The following is a 27,911-nucleotide window of genomic DNA, read 5'->3' on the forward strand; positions in this document are numbered from 1 at the left end:
TTGAATAGTTTTTATTTCTATGTCTTTAAGTTCTCTAATCTTTTCTTCTGTAGCCCATAATTGTTGTATTTCCCTCATGAAATTTTAAAATTTTATTCATTTTTTAAATTTTATAATCTTTACTTTATTGAATATTAAACTTTAAAATGTGTGCTAAATTATCAAAATATTACTTTGACTCACAATAATATTATACATATTTAAACTCAGCACAATTACCAAATAAAACTGTTTACTTAAATAATAGGATTCTCCTCTAATAAAAATAACTTTAAATAAAAGGCTCAACTTCAAACTTTTGTTACTATTTCACTCTTTGGCCTCCATTGTCCAGGAACAGGTACATTTCAACTCATTTCTTTAATGGATATTTTGCAACAACTTTTTGAAGTTTTCCAATTCTTTCATATTTGTAGAAATTCTTCCAAATGCATTAGACAATGATACTATTTCCTGTCAGTTTGGATGAATTTCATACATGGGCCCACTTTCTGGTGTATTTGCTATCAATGTCTCTCAAAACAAGACCTTTAAGGCAGTGCCCAAACCCTGAGTCTGAATATTTTCCACAGTCTACATTTAAACCAGCCAACACAATCCATAATTTTGGAAACATCTCTAAACTATGTCCTAAAATGTGCCTATAATTAGCTTGCTTCTTTTTTTAATTCCAAGCCAAAAAAATGAATTCCATAAAATGTAAAAAAAATTGTTTTACTTCATTAAATATTTCCAAGACTAATTTTTGAATCTTGTTGTCTGAAATTAAATTTCATTTTCAGTGAATAGCTGGAAATCTGGGTGCCCAGTGGATAGTAGCATTTTAGATAATGGCCTTAATTCTTTTAAGTAAGGAAAATACATGTTCTTAGGCCTTCTTGTCCTTCAGTCAAAATTCCATCAAACTCACTGATGAAATTCTACAATGTGTGTCCCCATTGTCCAAACAGCTATCTTGTGAACGCTCTCTCACACTCAAACACACATTATTGCTTGCATGTAGTCCAGATATGTCTGAAGTATACCACTATTTTACACAATAAATGTTCTCTTCACGTTTCCCTTGACTAGAAGCCAAAATATTTAAATATCTTTCATTGTCTGTGACTTTATTTTCTTCATAAACAATGATATTCCCTATCTTCCAAGCATCTGGTCCCTTCTCACTGTGTAATGTTTAGGATTAAGAACAATCTATCATATTCATATCCTATCATATTCAGCTGATGTGTCATCAGCTTCACAGAGGCTGTCTGAGGAATCATCATACTTGATCCACTGAAGGACAGTTTTCTGTGTTTGCTCAGAGACTCACCCCAAACTCTGTGTTCCTCAGCTTGTTCATATCTTCAGTGAGCTTACTGGCTTCTTCAGGATACCTGTGTCTTGTGCTTTGCATTTAACTTTAATTAAAACACTAAATTTTTAACATTTAATTTAACGTATATTACTTCTTATATTGAACTTTTTTGCTTTATCCTATAGCATACAGAAAACAGTCTCACAATGCCAATATTAGTACTAACAAAAAAACTGCAAAATGAAGTTAAGAGTTATTTAGTTCTTAGAATGTGACCCACTAAAGAAGGACAAATTCCTATGTTCGAAGGTCAATTGAAATAAATCTTTGTTTTTGGTTATGTTACCAATATTGTACACATTTAGGTCTCTTTTGTTTTCAATTTTAGGGCTTGCCCTTTTTTTCTGTTTGGTTTAATTTACTTTTTGAATGTGTAAAACAATGACATGATTCTAAAGTCAAAACTACATTAAAAATACACTCAGAGGAGTCCCCTTTCCACCCCTCTATCCCCTTATCCTAATTCCCCCATCACCTTCTGTGAATAAATATTTTCATTAGTTTCTGGTTAATCTTTCCAAAGTTTCATTTTATTCAAAGGATAGTTACTATATACAGTGTCTGTCCTTCACCTCACATAAAACATGTGATGATTATTCTATAGCTACATATAAAAATATTTGTTATATATATAACATATATTAAATAATGTACATTATACATATGTACTATATACGTATAATATAACTATAGAATGTACTCTATATATGTGCATTATTTATAATGTATACATAAATATAGGACTTCCCTGGCTTCCGTGGCTCAGACAGTAGAGCATCTGTCTACAATGTGAGAGACCTGCATTTGATCCCTGGGTTGGGAAGACTCCCTGGAGAAGGAAACGTGTATAATGTTTACAGCTTCAGAGTATTCCATTGTGTACAATAGCTTATTCAGATCCCCACTATTGATAGTATTTGGGACATTTCTAGGATTTTTACCATTAAAAATAATGCCACAATGACTAACCTTGTGCACGTATTATTTCAAGTTTGTGCAGATGTACTTTTAGAATGAGCACTATGCGTGCGAGTCTATTCACTTGTGTCCAATTCTTTGTGACCCTATGGACTGTAGCCTGCCAGGCTCCTCTGTCCATGGGATTTTCCAGGCAAGAATACTGGAGTGGGTTGCCATTTCCTACTCCAGGGGATCTTCCTAACCCCAGGGATCAAACTCCTGTCTCGCATCTCCTGCATTAGCAGGCAGATTCTTACCACTGTGCTGCTTTCAGGATGGATTTCTTAAAAACGTGATTGCTAGGTTAAAGGGTGAATACATCTATTTGAAATTTTGGTAGATAATACAGAACTCCCTATAAAATTGATAACTAATAACGACCTGCTCTACAGCACAGGGAACTCTTCTCAACGCTCTGTAAATGACCTATATGGGAAAAGAATTTTTTCTAAAAAAAGAGTGTGTATATATATATATATATATATACATATATATATATATATATATATCTGATTGCCATACAGCAAAAAACTAACATAACATTGTAAATCAGCTATACGCCAATAAAAAAGGTATGAAAAATAGGAAATTCTCCTCCTTAAGAGCTGTACATTCTACACTTTTCACCAGTAGCATGTCGGTGTCGTTTTCCCTAAAGGTTCGACAACAAATTGTTCTCTCAAATTTTTGGATTTTTGCTGCTACAGCAAGAAATTCTATCTCAATGTAATTTCCTTTTCTTTTTTGAGTGAGTTGACAGTATTTCAAGGGCCACTTGCGTGAATCTTTTTAAACTATCAGTTTATGTCTTGTGCTCATTTTTCTACTGGACTTATGTCTCTTTTTGGGGTCTTCCCTGTAGCTCAAATGGTAAAGAATCTGCCTGCGATGCAGGAGACCCAGGTTTGATCCCTGGGTCGGCAAGATCCTCTGGAGAAGGGAATGGCAATCCACTCCAATACTCTTGCCTGGAGAATCTCATGGACAGAGGAGCCTGGCGGGCTACAGTCTGTAGGACTGCAGAGAGTCAGACACGACTGAGCAACTAACACTACGCTATGTCTTTTTATTTCTAGAACACCTTTATATACTAGGGAGATTAACTTTTTCTATAGTAGAGTTGTGACTATTTTGTCCAGTGAATTCTTCATTTTGGTCTTACAGTATTTGGGCCATGAAATTTTAAAAAACTGTGTGTAAGGGAATTTATCAAGTCTTTTATTGATTCTAGATTTTGAGTCATATGAATGCTTTCCCCACTACCCCCATGGGTATATTATACAGAAATCTACATGTTTTCTTCTATAACTTGTACAGTTTCCATTTTTGTTATGTTTAATTAAGTGATCCATGTGGCATTTATCTTGGTGTGCAGTATAAGCTACAGATACAAGTTTATGTTTTCCCAAATGATACAGAATTGTCTCCGCAACACTTATTTGAATCCATTTTTCATTATTTTGAAGCATATAATAAATTTATTATTGGATTGATGCCTAGACTTTATGTCATGTTCCCCTGATGTCTGTCTATTTATCCCCCGATTCTACATCCTTTTAAGTACGAAGGCTTTACAGTGTTTTACATGTCTAGTAAAACTGGCCCCTCCTCATTGCTTTTCTTTTCAAGGTTTCCCTGGCAGTTCTTGTTTATTTTCTCACATGAGCATAAGCATCCATTTTGCTAACTAAAAAACAAAAATCTTGTTGAAATTTTTATTGAAATTATATTAAATTATATTAAATTTATGAATTCACTTAAGGTATGTCTTTCATTGGCTTGAGTCCACTTTTGTGTCTTTGGGGAGTATTATAAAATTTTTCTCATATTTTTTACATATTTTTTATTATATTTTTACATATTTCTTCTTAACTTCATTCCTACGAGTTTTGTAACTATGGTTGCTATTAAATGGGATGTGAATATTCTCTGCTATGGTACCTTCTAACTGGCTAACTGGTTCTTCCCTGTTTCTATGAAGCTTGCTGACTTCTGTAAACTGCTTTTATATCCTGCTACCTTACTGAATCATCTTTTGGTTTGTAGTAGCTTTTCCATTTCGTTTTCTAGACATATCATCAGATTATCTACAACTCTCATACATGTAATTGCTTTCTTTGTAACAAGGCTATGGCAAATACCTTTAATACCATGTTTGATGTTATAGTAGTTGTGGATAGCCTCATTTTGTTTTAGACATTAGTATGAATGCTGCTGGTGTTTTCCCATGAAAATAGTAAGATAAGCAAGAGATGAGCAAGATAAGCAGGAGTTGGTAATCAAGAGACTTTGTGATGTTAAGAAAATAGTCTTTTATTTCTCATTTGAAAGTTATTTTTACTAGGAATACACCTTGAATTTTCTCAAATATTTTTCCAGCACTTTGGCGATAACTGCAAGATTTTTTGTTCATATACATAACATTTTAAAACATATTAATCTATTTCCTAACATTGAACCCTATTTATATTCCTAAAGCAGTTTACCCTTGGTCGTGACATTCCATGCTGTTGGACTCCATTTGGTAATGTTTTACTTCGGCTATTTGCATTGATATTCATAAATGAAATCAGTGTGTAGTTTTCCCTTTTGTGCAGTCTTATCAGATTCTGGTTCCAATGTTATATTTATTTCTTTAAAGAATTTTTGAAGTTTGTCCTTCTGTGGTTTGGAATAGAATTGAGGTTATAAGTCTTTTACTCAAAAATATAGGGAACAAACCAGTGAGGAGAGGGAAGCTGGTAGAGACAGGATAGGGGTACGAGATCAAGAGCTACTATGTATAAAATAAATAAGCTACAAGGATATACTGTACAGCACAAGGAATATAGCAAATATAATCACTTTAAATGGAATATAATCTATGAAAATATTGAATCACAATGTTGTGCACTTGAATCTCATATAATATTGTCAATTAACTATTCTTTAATTAAAAATAAAATATAGGTTCTTAAAGAATCCCATTTTAACCCATCTTGGATATTTTTAGGAAGTCTTTACAAAAATATTCTATCTAGTATTTTAATTGTTTTCAGAGGAATGACTGGTCTAAATAAGCTATTACTTCTTTTTCCTAAGGAAAAACTCCCACCTGCCTTTACCATATTTTACTGCTTCTAACCTTTCACGAGTGTTCAGTTATCATTTTTAAGAAGTCTCTGAACACCCCCAACCCCAGGGTTATGCTAAGCTGCCTCTTTTCTGGGCTTCTTCTAGACATTGTTCCTTCTTGCAAAGCTACATTATATTGAAGTAATCTATTAATGGTATCATTATTTTCTGTGAGCTGAAAGTTTCTTGCAGATAAGGATCCTGTATGGGCTCCAACTCTTTCATTTCTAGGGTCTAGTGTTAAACATAGTGGCTGACATATAGTAGGAGTCTCAGTAAATATTTGATAAACCGATCTTTAATCAGATTCCCCCCAACACCCCCGTACACACACACCGCACATAACCTGCTTATTCTTCAGTTCCTATCTTTGTAAACAGCTCCTCAATTCATTCACGAGCTCATAGCAAAACTCTAGGATTCATTCTTGGCAAGCTGTAACTACTCCAATCCAGCCTGTAGTCAGTCACCAAGTTCTATCAATTCTGACCTTAAAATATTTCAAATGAACCCACTTCTCTCCCTTCCTGTGGCCACTACTCTAGTTCAACTTCCCATCATTTCCTGCCTGCATCTCTTAATTGTTCTTTTCTCTATCTTACTCCCTACTCTGTCCCTTCTGTAATCCATTCTTCATCAGAAAAATCAAAGTAATTCTTTAGAAGCACAGCTGTGGTCATGTCACTTGCACAAAATCTGTCCATAGCTTCCTATTCTTTGGGGATAAAGTTTAGACTCCTTCACATGCCCCACAAACCCTGCCTCATCTGCAGCATTTGCACCTTTCTAGCCTCAACTTGTGCCCCAGCCTACTTATTCTGACCTGTTTCTTTTCTTCCAACTTCCTAAGCTCTTTTCCTCTTGGAAATCTTTGAATACTCTCTTCCATTTGCTGGAAGGCCCACTCCCTACACCTCTTCCACAATGTTCATCTGGCTATATCCATCTATCTTCCAGGTCGCAGGGACGTTTTCCTTACTCTCCCTGTATGACTGAGGTCTTCTATTGAAAGTCATATTATCCTCCACACTTTTCCTCTATGTAACTTATCACTATTGTCATTATCTAGGCATTCAGATGATTTTTTAACATTCATTTCTCACACTAAACTATAATTCCCATAGAGACAATGAACGTGTTGACCTTATTTTCAGCTGTATCTTCAGCATCTATTATAAAAAAAAACAGCAAAGTAATAGGATTAAATAAGTATTTGTTGAAAGAACGAATGAAGGAAGCAAGGAAGGGGGAAAAACCTGTTAATTACTGAACTCTGAGCGAGGAGCCTGAAGGAACAAATGCTCTATTTGCCCTCTAGGGGGAGACATACTCCGGCTAGAAGTAGCGCAGGCCTGAAGACGGCACAAAAGTATGAGATCAACGGTAACTTTTTTCTCAACCCCTAAAACTGATTCAGAGAACCCAGTTATTTCCTTGCTAGTTGGACTCTCCAGGTCAGTCTGAACCACCCACTGAAACCAAGCATGCGGGCACTTCCTCTGTTAACTTCCTTCCCCTGAAGGATCTTAAAAATTCTCCTGCTGGAGTTTGTCTACTCTGGGTTGGTTTGCTAGGAAATCTACCTGCACACAATCTTGAAAAATCTTCACCCTGGAGGAGGAAGTGATAACCCACTCCAGTATTCTTGCCTGGGAAATCCAATGGACAGAGGAGCCTGGCGGGTTACAGTTCATGGAGTCATTAAGAGTCAGACACGAATGAGTGACTAAACACAGCACATTTGTAATTTGAATATTATCATTAAAATTGTTACTTGTATTTTTACTGCAGCATTTTTTCAAAATCCCTCAGGCAGTCTTTCTTTATAAAGTCTCAAAATTAGCAAAATCATTCTGATACTGGAAAATATTGGTAATCTGTAGGTTCAAAAATATAATAAAACATTGACAAGCTAATTTAAAAAACAGTGATTCATAAATTTCCCTAAGCCTTGGGGAAATTTAAAAGGAAAAAGGAGAAACAGAGTTTGAATACTGAGAGCACGTCTGCCTTTGAGCAATTCTGAAAGAAGTCCTTGTTTAATCCTGATGGCATGTCTTCGGAAACTACCCCTGCGGCACATTAATGCTGTTCTTTTCCTCCCTGAACTACTTTCTCTAGGACAAGGTTTATAAAAAGTTTCGTGAGGTTTACATTATACCTCCCTAAAGTTTTTTTTTTTCTATTTCGAAAATCTTCTTTCAACTTTCCTTGTAAATGCACCACTGACTTCTTTCTCAAGATCAAGGACCAGTGCATAGAGGCATTCTGCTGCCCCAGGCGTTGATAAACTGGTTCATCTTAGTTCCATTCCATTTGCATCTATCCACTACCTACTGCATGTTTGGGGCTGTGCTGCGGGGAGAGGTGAGTGCAGTTTAACTGCCTGCAGTAGAGGTGCTTACAGTGTAACTGTGGGAACCAGACATTTGGTAACCTCCTTGAACAAATACAAAGATGACATAGATAAGGACCAGTATTTATATAGTTTACAAAACCACTTTTCACAAATATGATCTAAGTTTTGTAAAATTAACTGTTGGGGTAGGTGTTGTTACCCTTATCCTATTGTGAAGTCATCAATAAATTGAGGCTTAGGTGTGTATCTTGCTTAGACAAATAAGGTAAATAGAGCTACTATTAGAACTGGAACCCTGGTCCCTATGGTATTTGCATGGCTATTTCATTGTTTCTAAATTAAGAAATACACTACAAGTGATAACCCCCAAAATTAAAGAAATTCAAAATAGAGGAAAATGCACTATTATACTAATGAAAGACAGCTATTTTTCCCAACTAGTCTGACCTTTGGATCTTACTTTTTCTCTCTACATTGTTAATTTTGACAGATCCCCTCTCTTTCCTTTACTCTTAGGGTCTCTCAAACTTCCTTTTGGTTCTTTTCCTTTGGTGATAGGAAAAAGCCTCTTTGGAAAGAGGCTTAACTTAACTCACCTTTCTCTAGGAAGGATGTCAGGAAAACTTTTGTCTCAACATTTGCAAAACAGCCCCTGAAAAAGGATGAGGCCTTTTTGGACAAAAGAGTTATTGATGCGTTCTGGCCAGAAGCCAGAAAACTGTTGTGAAAGGCTTCATGTTACCACTTAGAGAAGTTGCAGGGCAGAATTCCTCTCCTGCAGGAATTGTCACTCTGGAGGACTGCACTCAGAAGGAAAGGGTTTGGAGCCAGCTGGTGAAAAAAAGGAGTTTTTCTCTCCAAAAATAAACTGTACAAAAAGCTCACGGCTGTTAAGTTGCTGCAGTGCTCAAGAAGCAAGACACCCAGATCTGCAAGCTTGATGGTGTCTATCCATGGAGACTGGATGCTGATACATGTTGAACGGTGATAGCAGCAATCACTACAAGCAAAACATCATTATCAAATTTCAAGTTCAAGTTTATGCCAAGGTCTGAAAATAGGATCACTAGTTGTACTGTCAGTCAACATCATCTAATGAACACGTCTTCAAAACAGAACTAGAACTAGCAAAGGTGAGAAGAAAAAATAAAAGTCTTATAAGAGATACAATATATATTTTTAAAAAACTCAAGGAATCACTTGTCATCAAAGCATGAAGATCAGAAATAACAAACTGAAATTTGTAGAGATGGAGTTAGGATATTGAATGCAAGATTCATGGAATATTATCAAAATTCCAGTTTAATTTTTTTAATTTTTAAAATTAATTTTTATTGAAGTTAGTTGATTTACAATGTTGCATTAGTTTCTGCTGTACACCAAAGTGAATCAGCTATACATATACATATACCAGTCTAATTTTTTTACTTTTGCTATCTTTTAAAAAGATTTATTTGGAGAGGATAATTTTCTCATGCCCCTAAAAATTGAGCAGATTCTCTGACTTTTTGGCTTATTCTTTAATAATGTACAGTATTTTATAAATTTTAAAAAAAAGAGAGAGAGAGAGAGAAAGAGAGTCGATTTAGTAATCAGAATGTTTCTAGTCCAAGATGGCAATCAAATCTTTCAGTCTTCATTCTAAGATGCTAGTGTAAGCCCTCTTCCCCCCTCTCCCATGCAAGTCCTGCCTTCAGCTTTCTCCTCAACTTGCCTCGTTCTCCACTGCTGCTGCTGCTGCTAAGTCGCTTCAGTCGTGTCCGACTCTGTGCGACCCCATAGATGTTCCCTACTAGCTAACTGCTATTTGATCTTCTGTGTGAAAGTGGAAGGAGGCAGGACAGCTAAGGGGATAGGGAAGTTCTGTTTTGATAGGACTGGTCTACACAACTGGGTCTGACAGATGGGTGTTTTGTGCTTTTAGAGGTTCTTTGGAGATTCCCATCATTAGAGACCTCTTCCTTGAGTGCCTTTGGTCTAGACAGACATAAGTGTTTGCCTACAACAACCTCTGTAGATTCTAGGACTCCTGTGTTCATCTCTAGCTTCTGGTCACTGGGTGCCTCTACAGCTCTAGTCAAGTCTTTTGAACAGGCCAACAGGCCTAACGCTGACTGTCCTCTGTGTGGCCCACATCAGGTCCAGGAAAACATGTGCACATTTGCCAACCCTGCCTAATCTGGGAGTACTGGGGAGTCCTAGGGCAGCCACCTCTAGTTTATAGCCACTGCCTTCTTTAATTTATATACAAGAGTCAGTGCAATTCTCTGTGTTTTACAACTAGGAAAAACAAGTCCCAAACTCGGGTTCCGCAGAGCCCCTCTTTAGGCTTGAGAAGATGTAGCACCAGCACTACCTCATTCTGGGTGCAATAGGAGCAGGATCGGAACAAAACAAACACAAGAAGCTCTCCACAGACCCTCTCTCTCTATGCTGTCTTGATCTTACCACAAAGTAGAACTGTCCTTCAACATCAACTTTGTACATCAAATTTTAGTTGAAATATAGTCATCTTTAATTGCCACAGACTGTTCTCGATCCTTGATAATACAGAAACGTGTCTCTGTATCTCTGTCCTCCGGGCATTGCTGAGCTCAGAGCCGGGAATAAAGTAGGAGCCCAATAAATGTTTGCTGAATATATGAATGAAAGGGTCTGAAGCCACCTTTGATTTTGCAGTGGATTCTCAGAGACTCTATAAAATAGACTCTTTTGTACATGTATTTTATACATCTATAAAATAATACACATGGATGGGCTATTGTTCACTCCTGGCATACTAAGCATCCCTAATGTATACAATTCTTGGTGTTTCCCAGAATCTGTATACTTTAGCATTTAGCAACCAAGACATTTTAATGAATGAAATAATGACCAGGGGAAATTTTCATCTTTTTTTAAGGAAGAAATGGATACATAAATGAGATTGTTCAGGTTTTTAGAAAACTTATGGGATGTCAAGTCAAACCTCAGAAAAGATTTCTCCTAAAGCTGAGGGTACTATGGATATTGTTTGAGTGGTTTATTTCAAAACCCTAAATCTGGACAAAACAACAAAGAAACACAAAAAATAGATTTAAAATACCTAGCAAAAATGTTAATGTGTACTGGCAGATGGGTACTGTCTTTCTCATAAGGTGCTTTTAGAGGTTCTTAAACATAGGTAATGCTATAAAGAGTTCATCATTCTATTCGACTTAGCTTTTGCATATGCTTGAACATTTTCATAATACAAATAACATTTAAAAATGAAAGCCTGGAAACAGCAGACTTTATCCTGTTTTGGAAAGTAGGTAAAACTATTTTTTTTAAAAAGACAAAAATGGAACGGAAACTATACAGATTTTACCATCTTATAATTAAGCTTTCATGGGTCCCATTAATACCCCCCTGCCAATGCAGGAGTCATGAGACTCAGGTTTGATCTCTGGGTTGGGAAGACCCCCTGGAGCAGCATGGCAACACACTCTAGTATTCTCGCCTGGAGAATCTCCATGGACAGAGGAGCCTGGTGGGCTACAGTCCATGTTAAGTTGCTTCAGTTCAGTTCAATCAGTCAGTCATGTCTGACTCTTTGGGACCCCATGAATTGCAGCACACCAGGCCTCCCTGTCCATTATCAACTCCCGGAGTTCACCCAAACTCATGTGCATCAAGTCAGTGATGCCATCCAGCCATCTCATCCTCTGTCGTCCCCTTCTCCTTCTGCCCCCAATCCCTTCCAGCATCAGAATCTTTTCCAATGAGTCAACTCTTCGCATGAGGTGGCCAAAGTATTGGAGTTTCAGCCTCAGTATCAGTCCTTCCAATGAACACCCAGGACTGGTCTCCTTTAGGATGGACTGGTTGGATCTCCTTGCAGTCCAAGGGACTCTCAAGAGTCTTCTCCAACACCACAGTTCAAAAGCATCAATTCTTCAGCGCTCAGCTTTCTTCACAGTCCAACTCTCACATCCATACATGATCAATGGAAAAACCATAGCATGGACTAGACGGACCTTTGTTGGCAAAGTAATGTCTCTGCTTTTTAATATGCTATCTAGGTTGGTCATAACTTTCCTTCCAAGCAGTAAGCGTCTTTTAATTTCCTGGCTGCAATCACCATCTATAGTGATTTTGGAGCCCCCAACAAAAAAGTCTGACACTGTTTCCACTGTTTCCCCATCTATTTCCCATGGAGTGATGGGACCGGATGCCATGATCTTCATTTTCTGAATGTTGAGCTTTAAGCCAACTTTTTCACTCTCCTCTTTCACTTTCATCAAGAAGCTTTTTAGTTCCTCTTCACTTTCTGCCATAAGGGTGTTGTCATCTGCATATCTGAGATTATTGATATTTCTCCCAGCAATCTTGATTCCAGCTTGTGCTTCTTCCAGCCCAGCATTTCTCATGATGTACTATGCATAGAAGTTAAATAAACAGGGTGACAATATACAGCCTTGGCATTCTCCTTTTCCAATTTGGAACCAGTCTACCGTTCCATGTCCAGTTCTAACTGTTGCTTCCTGACCTGCATATAGGTTTCTCAAGAGGCAGGTCAGGTGGTCTGGTATTCCCATCTCTAGAAGAATTTTTCACAGTTTGTAGTGATCCACACAGTCAAAGGCTTTGGCATAGTCAATAAAGGAGAAATAGATGTTTTTCTGGAACTCTCTTGCTTTTTCAATGATCCAGTGGATGTTGGCAATTTGATCTCTGCTTCCTCTGCCTTTTCTAAAACCAGCTTGAACATCAGGGAGTTCATGGTTCACGTATTGCTGAAGCCTGGCTTGGAGAATTTTGAGCATTACTTTACTAGCATGTGAGATGAGTGCAATTGTGCGGTAGTTTGAGCATTCTTTGGCATTGCCTTTCTTTGGGATTGGAATGAAAACTGACCTTTTCTAGTCCTGTGGCCACTGCTGAGTTATCCAAATTTGCTGGCATATTGAGTGCAGCACTTTCACAGCGTCATCTTTCAGGATTTGAAATAGCTCAACTGGAATTCCATCACCTCCACTAGCTTTGCTTGCAGTGATGCTTCCTAAAGCCCACTTGACTTCACATTCCAGGATGTCTAGCTCTAGATGAGTTATCACACCATCATGATTATCTGGGTCATGAAGATCTTTTTCGTACTGTTCTTCTGTGTATTCTTGCCACCTCTTCTTAATATCTTCTGCTTCTGTTAGGTCCATACCATTTCTGTCCTTTATCGAGCCCATCTTTGCATGAAATGTTCCCTTGGTATCTGTAATTTTCTTGAAGCGATCTCTAGTCTTTCCCATTCTGTTCTTTTCCGCTATTTCTTTGCACTGATCTCTGAGGAAGGCTTTCTTATCTCTCCTTGCTATTCTTTGGAACTCTGCATTCAGATGCTTATATCTTTCCTTTTCTCCTTTGCTTTTCACTTCTCTTCTTTTCACAGCTATTTGTAAGGCCTCCTCAGACAGCCATTTTGCTTTTTTGCATTTCTTTTCCATGGGGATGGTCTTGATCCCTGTCTCCTGTACAGTGTCATGAACCTCTGTCCATAGTTCATCAGGTACTCTGTCTATCAGATCTCGTCCCTTAAATCTATTTCTCACTTCCACTGTATAATCATAAGGGATTTGATTTAGGTCATACCTGAATGGTCTAGTGGATTTCCCTACTCTCTTCAATTTAAGTCTGAATTTGGCAATAAGGAGTTCATGATCTGAGCCACAGTCAGCTCCCTGTCTTGTTTTTGCTGTCTGTATAGAGCTTCTCCATCTTTGGCTGCAAAGAATATAATCAATCTGATTTCGGTGTTGACCATCTGGTGATGTCCATGTGCACAGTCTTCTCTTGTGTTGTTGGAAGAGGGTGTTTGCTATGACCAGTGCATTCTCTTGGCAAAACGCTATTAGCCTTTGCCCTGTTTCATTCCATATTCCAAGGCCAAATTTGCATGTTACTCCAGGTGTTTCTTGACTTCCTACTTTTGCATTCCAGTCCCCTATGATGAAATCTTTTTTAGCTGTTAGTTCTAAAAGGTCTTGTAGGTCTTCATAGAACTGTTCAACTTCAGCTTCCTCAGCGTTACTGGTTGGGGCATAGGCTTGGATCACCGTGATATTGAATGGTTTGCCTTGGAAGGAACAGAGATCATTCTGTCATTTTTGAGATTGCATCCAAGTACTGCATTTCAGACTCTTTTGTTGACCATGATGCCTACTCCATTTCTTCTAAGGGATTCCTGCCCACAGTAGTAGATACAATGGTCATCTGAGTTAAATTCACCCATTCCAGTCCATTTTAGTTTGCTGATTCCTAGAATGTCAACATTCACTCTTGCCATCTCCTGTCTGATCACTTCCAATTTGCCTTGATTCATGGACCTGACATTCCAGGTTCCTATGCAATATTGTTCTTTACAAGCATTGGACCTTGCTTCTATCACCAGTCATATCCACAAGTGGGTATTGTTTTTGCTTTGGCTCCATCCCTTCATTCTTTCTGGAGTTATCTCTCCACTGATCTCCAGTAGCATATTGGGCACCTACTGACCTGGGGAGTTCCTCTTTCAGTATCCTATCACTTTGCCTTTTCATACCATTCATGGGGTTCTCAAGGCAAGAATACTGAAGTGGTTTGCCATTCCCTTCTCCAGTGGACCACATTCTGTCAGACCTCTCCACCATGACCCATCCGTCTTGGGTGACTCCACATGACATGGCTTAGTTTCATTGAATTAGACAAGGCTGTGGTCCGTGTGATCAGATTGGCTAGTTTTCTGTGATTATGGTTTCAGTGTGTCTGCCCTCTGATGCCCTCTCACAACACCTACCATCTCACTTGGGTTTCTCTTACCTTCGACGTGGGGTATCTCTCCACGGCTGCTCCAGCAAAGCACAGCCAGTGCTCCTTACCTTGGACGAGGTCACCCCTCCTGACCTTGAACATGGAGTAGCTCCTCTGGGCCACGTGTCCAACATTTTTGACCCCATGTACTGCAGTGCTCCAGGCTCCTCTGTCCATGGGACTCTCCAGGCAAAAATATTGGAGTGAGTTGCCATTTCCTTCTCCAGGGCTACAGTCCATATGGTCGCAAAGAGTCGGACAAGACTAAGCAAGTTAGCACACATGATAGCCATAAAGCTGTTCTTATATGGGCTGCTGCTGCTGCTGCTGCTAAGTTGCTTCAGTCGTGTCCGACTCTGTGCGACCCCATAGATGGCAGCCCACCAGGCTCTGCCATCCCTGGGATTCTCTCCACTGAGAGAAGGCAAGAACACTGGAGTGGGTTGCCATTTCCTTCTCCAATGCATGAAAGTGAAAAGTGAAAGAGAAGTCGCTCAGTCATGTCTGACTCTTAGCGACCCCATGGACTGCAGCCTACCAGGCTCCTCCATCCATAGGATTTTCCAGGCAAGAGTACTGGAGTGGGGTGCCATTGCCTTCTCTTTATATGGGCTAGGGGGTAAAAACTTGGAAGCAGGATTTTTTTTTTTGCTTAGGAATTAGGCAGTTTCAGAACGTATAGAAATAAAAGGATATTTAGAGATTATTTCAGCCAATGCTCTTACTTTACAAATTAGAAAACTGATACCCAAACAAATGGGATGAAATAACTATGAATCTTAGAACTAGGACAAAGACCTAGGTCTTCTGTACTCCAGCTTCTCTTCCTACCATCCTGGTTTGCACATAACTTTGAACAAGAGCTGCCAAAGCATAGAACCTTTGAAAAGGGATGGATCCCACCCTTCAGAAGCAGTACTTTCATTTGCTGGGTCCATTTTTGCTGTGAACCTGTGGGGACCTTCTCCTTTTGTGCACTGGCTTCTCTGAAAAAGAATGGAGGGTCTCCTAGAGCTAGATTCAATAAGATATGAAGGCCTGAATGGCAGGATAGTTATGTGGCTTGTGCTCTACTTGAGAAAGCTATGAGTGGTGCTGTGGAGAGTATCACCTTACTGGATCTCGAGAGAGAGGCTTAACAAGCCTGGGCCCACAGCATCATGGAATGGAGTGTATTACAACTCTGCTTCTTACCTCATTAATTCTTCAGCCAAGTTGGACTGAAAGGAGTCCAAGCTAGAATATGCCATTGGGTTATTCATGTGAGTCACACAGTTCTGGATACAGGGAAGGGAGCTGAAGAGCTCAAACAAGACATGTATCTGTAGGTGGATGGATTTTTCCTGTGACATTGCCTGCTGGTGGAAGGATAGGTTCACAGAATGAACTCCCCCATTTTGGGTCAGCACCAACACAGATTTCTCTTGCCCCTGTGTTTGGAGGCTGAACCTTCCTAGGGCCTGGTTTGATCTCCTTGCAGTCCAAGGGACTCTCAAGAGTCTTCTCCAATACCACAGTTCAAAAGCACTGATTCGTTGGTGCTCAGCTTTCTTCACAGTCCAACTCTCACATCCATACATGACCACTGAAAAAACCATAGCTTTGACTAGACAGACCTTTGTCAGCAAAGTAATGTCTCTGCTTTTTAATATGCTGTCTAGGTTGGTCATAACTTTCCTTCCAAGGAGCAAGTGTCTAATTCCATGGCTGCAGTCACCATTTGCAGTGATTTTGGAGCCCAAGAAAATAGTCTGTCACTGTTTCCATTGTTTCTCCATCTATTTGCCATGAAGTGATGGGACCAGATGCCATGATCTTAGTTTTTTGAATGTTGAGTTTTAAATCAGCTTTTTCACTCTCTTCTTTCACTTTCATCAAGAGGCTTTTTAGTTCCTCTTCACTTTCTGCCATAAGGGTGTTGTCATCTGCATATCTGAGATTATTGATATTTCTACAAGCAATCTTATTTCAGCTTGTGTTTCATCCAGCCCAGCATTTCTTATGATTTACTCTGCATAGAAGTTAAATAAATGGGGTGACAATATACATCCTTGGCATACTCCTTTTCCAATTTGGAACCAGTCCGTTGTTCCATGTCCAGTTTTAATTGTTGCTTCTTAACCCGCATACAGATTTCTCAGGAAGCAGGTCAAGTGGTCTGATATTCCCATATCTAGAAGAATTTTCCACAGTTTGTAGTGATCCACACAGTCAAAGGCTTTGGCATAGTTAATAAAGCAGAAGTAGATGTTTTTCTGGAACTCTCTTGCTTTTTTGATGATCCAACAGATGTTGGCAATTTGATCTCTGCTTCCTCTGCCTTTTCTAAATCCAGCCTGACCATCTGGAAGTTCGCGGTTGCTCACATACAGTTGAAGCCTGGGTTGGAGAATTTTGAGCATTACTTTCCCAGTGTGTGTGATGAGTGCAACTGTGCAGTAGTAAAAATGTTTGAACATTCTTTGGCATTGCTTTTCCTTGGGATTAGAATGAAAACTGACATTTTTCAGTCCTGTGGCCACTGCTAAGTTTTCCAAATATGCTGGCATATTGAGTGCAGCACTTTCACAGCATCATCTTTCAGGAATTGAAATAGCTCAACTGAAATTCCATCACCTCCACTAGCTTTGTTCACAGTGATGCTTCCTAAGGCCCACTTGACTTTGCATTCCAGGATGTTTGGCTCTAGGTGAGTGATCACACCATCATGGTTATCTGGGTCATGAAGTTCTTTTTTGTATAGTTCTTCTGTGTATTCTTGCCATCTCTTCTTAATATCTTCTGCTTCTGTTAGGTACATACCATTCTGTCATTTATTGTGCCCATCTCTGCATGAAATGTTCCCTTGGTATCTCTAATTTTCTTGAAGAGAACGCTGCTGCTGCTGCTGCTGCTGAGTCGCTTCAGTCGTGTCCGACTCTGTGCGACCCCACAGATGGCAGCCCACCAGGCTCCCCCATCCCTGGGATTCTCCAGGCAAGAACACTGGAGTGGGTTGCCATTTCCTTCTCCAATGCATGACAGTGAAAAGTGAAAGTGAAGTTGCTCCGTCGTGTCCAACTCCTAGCGACCCCATGGACTGCGGCCTACCAGGCTCTTCCGTCCATGGGATTTTCCAGGCAAGAGTACTGGAGTGGGGTGCCATCAAAGAGAACTCTAGTCTTTCCCATTTTATTGTTTTCCTCTAGTCTTCACATAATCTCATTCAATTTCCTTGAAACTTTCTCAAGTAAACATATGAATTAAAAACAATGTAGTTAATACATGGCTACAGTTTCAAGTCAATTCCCCAGACTCACTCCCAATCAGTGGAGAAGGAAATGGCAACCTAGTCCCTTATTCTTGCCTGGGAAATCTCATGAAGAGAGGAGCTTGACAGGCTACAGTCCATGGGGTTGCAAGAGCTGGACACGACTTAGCAACTAAACCACCACCACTCCCAATCAGAGGGCTACACCTAAACCCCTCTTCCACAGAGCTTCCAATAACCAAGTTTTCCCAGATGGCTCACCTGGTAAAGAATTCGCCTGCAATGCAGGAGACACACCTAGACACCAGTTCGATCCACAGGTAGGGAAGATCCTCTGGAGGAGGGCATGGCAACCCCCTCCAATATTCTTGCCTGGAGCAGACTGAAGTGACTTAGGACACACGCCAATGACCAAAGCAGCCTTTAGTCCGAGTCTGGAAATGGTGGCTTGGAAATTGAATGTTGCCTCTTTCTGAAATTTTTCTTTAAAACAAATATTGCCAACATTTTCAATTCACATTTTTAAAATCTAGGTTTAATCTCCTTTTGAAAAACTGAACTATCTCACCATAGCAGAGTGGTAGGAGGTTGGGGACACATACCTGCCCGGAAAAGTTCTTTTTCAGTTTGGAAGTCAGGAGCCTCGCTGAACCTTTCCAGTTCGCCATTTCCTCACCGATAAACTGAACTTTCTGGGCCCTGTTTCACTCTCAAACTGGTAAAGTACTGTTTCTCTGAGCAAGCTTTGGGGAGTGGCTGAAGGGTAGATATAGCACTTAGTCTGCCTGTGTGGGCTGCTTCACTCTATGCACAGACCACTACATGCCGCTGGCTTCAAAATGTTTATGTTTTGCACGGAAAATTCTTCACTCGGAGGTGTCAGCATCTCTGGTTGGGAAAGGTTAATGTTAAGCATGTACATCTTTTTTCAGCCTTCAACATTTGGACTAGTACCTCCTCTTGAGTGCTTGTTTAATATAGTTTCCTTCGAGAGTGGACAATGCTCGAAGAAGCATAAATGCGTTCCAATATTTTATGAAAAATGCTGGAAGTCTCTTAATTGCCAAAGATACTTCTCACTAACAGCTTAGTCTCCAAACCAATAGAATCAGTGTCGCGAGTTTGGGAATAATCTGGAAAAGGGGTATTCAGGTCCTATTATCAGATGGGGACAGTAGGAGGCAGGGGAGGTTTCGGATGAACTCATTGCAAGCCTGGTCCACGTAGGGCCAGAGTCGGGCCAACAGCCAGCAGCTGATGAGCTCTTTGCCCACCACCGCCACAGACCGAGCCCCGCAGCTGCGGCCGAAAGCGCCACATTGCGCCTGCGCAAAATCCTTTGCCGCGGCTAGAAAGTAAACTGATTAAACCAGTTAGACGGAAGCGGCTTCGCAAGACTGCGCAGGCGCGTTCCGCCTTCGGACGGTGGTCGGTGCGCACGCGCGCATCCCAGTCGCCCAACCTGTAAACAGAGCAGCCCTCGGGCGACAACTTCTGCTTCCGGGTCACGCCTTGACAGCCGCTTTCACCACCCCGGTCAGCCCCACGGTTCGGTGAGTGTCGCCCCGCTGCAAGAATGTCTGCAGTCAGGTTTCCTAACCTCGAGCACCACGCCCAGTAACACTTTCACTCCCCGCTCGCGATCTGCCAGCCCTCGAGGCTGGGATCTCGTCCCGGGCCTTAAGGGGATCTGGGCGGGGATTGGTTCGCCTTTGGGGCTCCCCGGCATATTTCGTGACCCCATTTCAGTATCGGCCCCGCGAGACCTGCTGGGATTGCTGTGGTCTTTGCGGAGCCCGTGCGGAAAGTGACACCACACGTCTTCGCCCTCCGCCCCTTAGACTCGGCGAGATCTAGCTGCCGCGAGCCCCCTCAGCTGGTGCGGTGGGGCAGGGTCGCGCCTGGCCGGGTCGCGGGCCTCCCAGCCCGTGGGCGAAAGCCCGGCCTCCCTAGCACTGGAGCTGCTGAATGTCGCCTCTCCCCTCCTTTGCTTCTAGCTTCGCATTAAGAAAACCCCCTTGGTGTTTTCTTCGGACCCGAAGTGGAAGAAAATGGGAGAGAGGGAGCTTTCTGCCCCAGCAGAGGAAAGGGGCCACAGAGGGTCAAACCGTGCACGGGCTGCTGTCTGGCGATATGTCGAGTCTAGATTTCGTGATGCTTCCTGACAGTGAATGTTGTCAATGTGCCCCGAAGTTTCACTCTTCAGCAGGAGCTTTGAGGCAGCCGCAGAGAACTAGTGGTTGTATTCTGAGTTAGGATTTCTTAGCCTGGAGTCCAAGAAAGCGCCGAAAATGATTGCAAGGGTCTAGTTTTTTGGTTTTGGTTTTGTTTTGTTTTGTTTTGTTTTCAGATTATCATGACCCAGAAATGTTTAACAGAACCACTTCGGGCTAAGCCTTCCACTTTGGATGCTCTGTTTGTTTTTGGAATCGCTGACTCAAATACATCTGTACCTTTTCCCCTTTTTCCTTACAACAAAGAAGTGTGAAATACAGACTCTTGTCTCTGAGGAGCTGTTGCAAAGATTAAAACGTATTCCAAGTCTAAACTATTCGGAAAATTTCAGAGAGGCATATAAAAAGTGTGTAAGCTTATTAAGAATAAATAAGCTTTGTTCTTGATAAAGTAGGGAGAATACCCAAATTTGAATCACTGATACCTATGAATTGATTTTTAACTTCCATTAATTAATTCTATATATATTTTAAACATATAAATGGCTACCCAGTAGCAAGATGGAAGAGTTTATAGTATTATTACATAATGTATAAGAGGAGAGTCCATCAAAAAAGTTACATCGTATGAAATGACCAAAATTAAAAAATTTTAGTGTTTTTCCCTTAGTAATCATCATATACATAAGATGTCTAATTACTGTACATCTTAAATTTTTCTAGGGTCCTAAGTAATAAGCTGTACATTGATTCAACAAATATTTATTGAGAACCTGCTGTGTGCCAGGCACTATTAAAAATAACGCTCTATTTACTGGCAAGGAGCTTATGGTTTGACAGGATCCTAGATTCCTAAATGGTTACACCTAGAGAGCATACCATGCTTTCTTTACAGTTTTTGATATATGCTTTTTCATAGAAATGCTCTGCCTTCTTTGCTGTAATCTTAAATGTTCCCCAACTGGTATATGGCCCTTAGAGAGCCAAAACTTTTTATCATAGTTGAATTTAAGTATTGTTTTGATTGTGTTGTGTTAGTCACTCAGTTGTGTCTGACTCTTTATGACCCCATGGACTGTAGCCTGCCAGGTCCATGGAATTCTCTAAGCAAGAATACTAGAGTGGGTTGCCGCTCCCCTGCTCCAGGGGATCTTCCAGACCTGCAGATTCTTTATTGTCTGAGCCAATATTGCATTATTTTCTTCTTCCAACACAGAACTCAGGTCTACTTCTCAGTTGTCACAAATAGCCAATTATTGAATTTTTAAATTCATTTTTCACTCTTAAATCTGCTTATTTTCCTGCAACTGCAAACATACATCATTAGTCAGAACTTTTAAACTTTTTTCCTAATTTTACATAGATGACCCCAGAGTAATTATACTTTGGCATTGCTTCCTTATTTTAGAGTTTCACCTCAAACACTTCTCATTTTTTTCTTTGCTGAAGTCATTTTAAACTGAGCCACAGATGGCTCGTCACATTAACACAAATGCATTTGTTCTGCTCTTCTCACAGGTGATAATCACTCGAATACCCTTTAGTCAGTCAGCCAGTATTTATTAAATGGCTGCTTTTTGTGAGACTCTGTGGCTGGCCTGAGATGGTCTAAAAAAGTAGAAGACGAGAACCTTGCCTCCCAACTAATTACAGTTTAGATTGAAAAATAGTATGAGCATAACTATACTGCAAGGTCAGATGTAACAAGTCACCTAAAGGGGGTGCTGATAATAAAGACCACATAATTCAGAGGAGGAAAACACATGTTTTGTGAAATCCTTGGGCTTTACAGGAATCCCTCTCCTGGCTTGATCTTTTTTAAACCATGAAGAGCTCACTGGGGAGCTTGGAGCATTTGGGGAAGTCCGGTGCTAGACGAGGCCAGAGAGTAGAGCTGGGGTTCTCAGGGTCAGAATCCTTTTGTCCAATTTACCCAGCTCACTCAGCAACTATCATATTCTCCTTCTTGTGATTAGGAAGAATGGTATTAATGAGTCATTGACTCTTTGAAATGTGGTTTTAGTAGTGGGAAGGCCTTGGAGAACCTCTAACCCTAAGGACAGGTGTGCTCAGTGGTATTGTGTATGCCTAAAACATCTTTGTTTCAGGCAGTTTGGAGCATGTGAACGTACTCTGAGCCTTGATGAGTTCCAGTATGTGGTATATTATGCAGAGCATTCAGAGCAAATACTCTCTCTCAGAGCGCTTAATCCGAACAATCGCTGCCATTCGCTCCTTCCCACACGACAATGTAGAGGACCTCATCAGAGGGGTGAGTGCACTGGGCTGACGCAGGAGTCCTTGGGGAGGTGAGGTGGGAGAGTTCCTGGGGAATCCTAATAGATTACAGATTTGCAGCTCTGACTCACCGCAAGATCACAGGGAGTTTTTACAGGTTTTGCGATATTCTAAAACGTATTAACTTAACCATTAACATACGTTTTGCTTCTCTTCTCTTCTGCCTTTCACTTTGTGCAAATGACATTTTTCTTTGGGAATTATGTTCTAGATAACCCTAGTTTCATGCTCTTTATAAAATCTCTCTCTGGGTATGGGCATACGGGATTCAGCAAGCTCAAACTCTTCTACACATGTTGTACTATGGGAAGAAGGAGGCAAGCAAAGCATTAGTGGTTTTCAAACCCTTGTAGTTAATAATTACATGGAGGGATATCACTGGCCTTCTATCATCCTAACAACAGCTACCACTTACAGTTCTGTAGAGATTATCAATCCCTAAAATACATGGTAATTTTTGACTTAAGGAAACACTTTAACTGTCTGCTGTCTAACCAGTACTATTCTGTACTTCTGTTAAACGGCTAGTATCCTGGAAGGGCGTTGATGCTTTTCTGTATATTATTCCTGTTGAAGAAAAGTTACAGGGTAATTTTTTTTTTAATCTCTAGAGAATGCATCCAGATGGCTACTGCTGTACATTCTTTTGAAGAACTCTAGAATCCTGTTTACAGCCTAGAGCTCTGTAGCTGCTTCAGAGTTGTGTGGCACAGCTGTGAGAAGAAAAGTCAGATAGCATTAGCTTGTTCTCAGCAAAAGTGGTATCAGAAGACTCAGCAGTAGAAACTTTGTCACATTCTAATTCCAGCTCTGCTGCTGAGTCATTCTGTGACTTTGGTCAGACCGTGGTGTCTCCAGCTCCTTCATCAGATACGAAACAGAAGTACCAGTGGGGGCTAGGTGGCAGAGAATGCTGATACCAAGGAGCCACTTAGTTTATAAGTATATGCTATATATGTTTATAAACGAAGACATAACATTAAGATGACCTTACTGTTAGTGATGGTCATCTGTTAGATGGCAAGAAGAGCGTGCCAGTTCTCCTGGCTTCTGTCTGAAAGACACATTCCTGACTTTTTCAGAGCATGGTAGCCAGAGAAAGTCTATTGCTTTTCCAGCTTTCCTGCCTGGTGATAAGGTTCCACTGCTTTTACATGCAAGGTTATGTCCTTAGTGATGTCCATCCCCAGGGCCATCTTTCAGGCTAGCTTATGGAGAAACTTAATGACTTGATCTAAGGCATCAACAGTTCCTTGCATTCATCTTCAGTGTATCCTCTTGGTTTGGATATTGGCATTGTAATTTCATTTAATTAACAGGAATAGGTACTGGGGCTGGTAGTATATTTACAATACAGTTAGAGCTAGACCCCTTCTCCACCCCTACCCCAGACATTGATCTGAGTCTTGTCCTGCCTGGTGAGCCAGAGCTGAGCACACCCACTGAAGCTTCCTTCTGTCCCTAGGGAGCAGATGTGAACTGTACCCACGGCACGCTGAAGCCCTTGCACTGTGCCTGCATGGTGTCCGATGCGGACTGTGTGGAGTTACTGCTGGAAAAGGGAGCTGAGGTAATGTTTTTTTTAACACTGTCACATCAGTGATTCACTAAAACTTGGGCTTCACACTTCCTTAAAATGTTTTGTCTCTTCTCCTATCTTGTCCCACCTTCTTGCTCCCACCTTCTAGGTAGCTTTGGTGTGGCCAATATTCAAACAAAATGTAATGGTAAATCATCCAGAGTACTTCATTCCGTTGCCTTTCTTTCATACACTGACCATGGCTCTGGGAAGAGGTAATTTTTATCTCCCCTTAATCTCCCAGCCTTCCTTCTGGGGTTGTTTATATCTCTATTTAATCCTCTTTTGACTGTTCAGTCCCCTCAACCCTGGTTCGATCTAAACCACTTGAGACCTGCCGCCAGCGTGCACTTCTCACGTGTCTGTGACTGGAAAATCAGTCAGTGGGTCAGTCCCTTCCTCGGGATTGAGCTACTTGTGCTCTTTCTGCCCGTTCGTTTTTTTCTGTTTTACCATATCTTGTTATCTTCTTTCTAATGTATCTTAACATAAAAAAACTAGATTAACTTTTATTGGCATTAGCAAGAAGCAGCATAGTATAACGAATAAAAGAATAGAGAGTCTGGACCCAGACTTCATGGATTTGAATTCCAGCTGTCATTTCCAGCTTTGTGATCTTGAACAGATTACTTAATCTTTCTTTGCATCAGCTTCCCCATCTATAAAATGAGGATGATAAATGGTGTATTCTTCATAAGGTTGAAACTGTTTAGAACACTGGCATGTAGTAATTATTAGACTAAATAAGTGCCTGTTAAATAAATAAAGCAGCAGTTTTGACAGCTTTTGTGGCATCTTCAGGGTGCACAGGTTGAGGCAGTCATTCGAATCAAAGATGCCATGAAGCAGGTGTGCAGGCCCCAGACACGCTGGTGGGTAAGCCTCCTCTAGCCCCCAGCATCCCCACCTACACACAACCATGCTGTTCTCTGCCTGTCATAAACTACCCCATAACTTTCGTGAGCGACCCTGAAATGAAAGCCAGTGATTAATAGCAATGATGAAAGTGAGACTATCCCCGGGGTGAGGGGGCAGTTTTTAGATAAATAGAAGATTGAACTCAGTTTTTAGCTAAATAGAAGATTGAAGATTAAATATTTCAGGGGTGGGTTTTTTTTAGTGCATTTTATGGGGGAGAAAATTCGCTATTTAAACCTAGGATTTAAATGAAATCTTTGTAGCCTCCAAATATTATAGGAGATGCTGAGTTTAGCAAGCCAGCGGCTTTTCAGCATCAGAGGATTTGTGCTCTTTCCTCGGCATGCTTTCCTCCAGGTTCTCTCATGACCCCACAACATATGTTTGCAGGGGGCTGACTTGGATGAATAGTTCTGAGCTGTTCTGTGTGGTTAAAAAACACAACAGAGCTACATGGGCAGAAACTTGACTTCATTATTTTTCAGTCTGGTTGCCATTAGCCACAGGATACAGAGCGAGTCAGGATAAGTAGAATAATCCAGAACTTTTACTCTGCCAGTAGGTTCAAGCTGCCTTCCAATAAATGTCTGTCAGAGTAATTACAAGTACTTAGACTTGTTTCTTCCCCCTTACTGTGTGGTAGAGGTCCTGCTGCTGCTGCTGCTGCTGCTAAGTCGCTTCAGTCGTGTCCAACTCTGTGCGACCCCACAGACGGCAGCCCACTAGGCTCCTCTGTCTCTGGGATTCTCCAGGCAAGAACACTGGAGTGGGTTGCCATTTCCTTCTCCAATGCGTGAAAGTGAAAAGTGAAAGGGAAGTCGCTCAGTCGTGTCTGACTCTTTGCGACCCCATGGACTGCAGCCCACCAGGCTCCTCCATCCATGGGATTTTCCAGGCAAGAGTACTGGAGTGGGGTGCCATCGCCTTCTCCAGGTAGAGGTCCTAGGGAACAGTAAATAAGGATGTGGCAGCGAAACCCTAGATGATGCAGGCCAGCTAACCAATGGGCATAATAGAGTGTTGGTTGTTTGGGGGCTGTTGTTTCCTGCTTGCTCCTCAGCTCCATCCTGGTCACAACTCCCTGGGAATTGCTTGTTGGCCTGCATGTTCAGAAAATCACATAGCAAAGACAGTGGCTAGGCACATGCAAGCCTCTTTGCCCGCCCATCGTCCATACACTGTAATATAATCGCTCCCTCTTCACAGGTGAATGCCCTGGATGGTTACAACCGAACAGCCCTCCACTATGCAGCTGAGAAAGATGAGGCTTGTGTGGAGGTCCTGTTGGAGTATGGTGCAAACCCCAACGCACTGGATGGTAACCGAGACACCCCGCTTCACTGGGCAGCCTTTAAGAACAATGCTGAGTGTGTGCGGGCCCTCCTAGAGAGCGGGGCCTCTGTCAACGCCCTGGATTACAACAATGACACCCCGCTCAGCTGGGCTGCCATGAAAGGAAATCTTGAGAGCGTCAGCATCCTTCTTGATTACGGTGCAGAGGTCAGAGTCATCAACCTAAAAGGCCAGACGCCCATCTCCCGTCTGGTGGCTCTGCTAGTCAGGGGGCTTGGGACAGAGAAAGAGGACTCTTGCTTTGAGCTCCTCCACAGAGCTGTTGGACACTTTGAATTAAGGAAAAATGGCACCATGCCACGAGAAGTGGCCAAAGACCAGCAGCTGTGTGAAAAGCTGACTGTTCTGTGCTCAGCCCCAGGGACTCTAAAAACACTCTCTCGCTATGCTGTGCGCCGGAGCCTGGGACTCCAGTATCTGCCGGATGCCGTCAAGGGCCTTCCTCTGCCAGCTTCTCTGAAGGAATACCTGTTACTCGTAGAATAGCCTGGAGGAGATGTCAGGCCGGCAACTCTGTGTAAGGTTTTGCCCTGCAGCACCGTCTGTCTTGGAAAACAGGAAAAGCAGTTGCTCCTGTTGTGTGGTTTATATTTCAAGGCAACATGTCACAACAGTAACCTTCACATCACCTCCCCTCCCCAAACCAAGCAAACAAACAAAAAAATGTCCCTCACTTTTGTTTCTGTTTCTTGCTTACTAGGCCTTTTATATTGCACCCTGCAAAGGAAGAGGTGTCCCCAACCCTCCTTAGGGAAAGAAATCAACAGTGAGACTGAATTTCTCTGGGCAGATGAAGAGTATTTATAGCATGTGCATTTGGTTTGCCTTTGGGAACATGATTAACTTTCGGAAGAATCGCTCTAGAAACATTTTAATTGATCTGCAAAGAAGTTTAAGAAAATTCCAGCTGACAGCTGCAGCCCAAAGATGAAGATAACTACCGCCTCAGATGGTGCACAGGTTCAGAACTGGCCCGGATGTCCCTAGAATCATCCCCGGGCATTCAAAAGGGACTGGCCCCTTCTCACCACTGAAGGGAAGGGCAGTTTTTGCTGCTTTTCCGTGAGTGTGCCCAAGGCTTACAGTAGTTCAGCAGTGTTATTTTAGAAAGATTATCTTGCTGCTCTCCATGTAGTAGAAGAGATAGAAGGTTCTAAGCAATCCTAAGAACTTTTCTTTGAATGCAATTCTTTCTCTTCCTGACAGCCAGTTTGTGCTAGTGGGCTTGGGCAGGCTCTTCCTGCGCCCACCATAGAGGGAGGTGTCTGCTCTAGCAGGGGAGGACGTGGGCTGGGCTGCCTTGTCTCATGTGTCTTTCATTCACTCTGCCAAGAGTTTGGAGTTTGTTTTCAGTTGTTTGGGAAACTTTGCTTTTTACTGATCTACACAAAAAGACCTTGGTGGTGTGGGTGGAGTTGGGGAGTGGGGGAAGAGCACTCATAAGAGCTTCCTCTGAGATGACCCACCTACCCAAAAGAGATCTGTTTTAGTGAACAATACTTAAGTCTGGGTACTCTTCCTCTTCATGTTCCTAAGCTAGATCAAGTTGTAGATTCTAGATGACCTTATGCAAATGTGAAAGACTTTTTTTTTTAACTGATTGGGAACTATAAATAAAAATGAACAGTATCTGCTGACACAGCTAATTTGAAAAAGTATGTCTGCTTTTGTCCTTTTGTTATTGGTGTTTTTGCTCACATAAGGAAAAAGAAATAAAAAGGTCTAAAAGCAAGTTTGGAAAT

The 27,911-nt window shown here is 41.2% G+C and overlaps 1 protein-coding gene and 1 pseudogene across 3 annotated transcripts; one reads left to right on the forward strand and one right to left on the reverse strand.

Moving 5' to 3' along the window:
• On the reverse strand, positions 361-19,576 carry LOC102177033 (annotated as a pseudogene).
• Positions 19,295-27,901, forward strand: ASB8 (ankyrin repeat and SOCS box containing 8). 3 transcript variants are annotated; one of them, XM_005680027.3, is made up of 4 exons: positions 19,295-19,400; positions 22,130-22,293; positions 23,785-23,889; positions 26,023-27,901. In XM_005680027.3, the coding sequence occupies exons 2-4, from the start codon at positions 22,165-22,167 to the stop codon at positions 26,653-26,655; spliced, it is 867 nt and encodes a 288-aa protein (XP_005680084.1). In that variant the 5' UTR covers positions 19,295-19,400; positions 22,130-22,164; the 3' UTR covers positions 26,656-27,901. The 3 variants fall into 3 exon arrangements, with proteins under 3 accessions (XP_005680084.1, XP_005680083.1, XP_017903356.1); XM_005680026.3 differs by having other exon boundaries at positions 22,134-22,293; XM_018047867.1 differs by lacking the exon at positions 22,130-22,293.

The sequence above is a fragment of the Capra hircus genome, chromosome 5 (assembly GCF_001704415.2).
Source record: "Capra hircus breed San Clemente chromosome 5, ASM170441v1, whole genome shotgun sequence".
Taxonomy (NCBI): Eukaryota; Metazoa; Chordata; class Mammalia; order Artiodactyla; family Bovidae; genus Capra; species Capra hircus.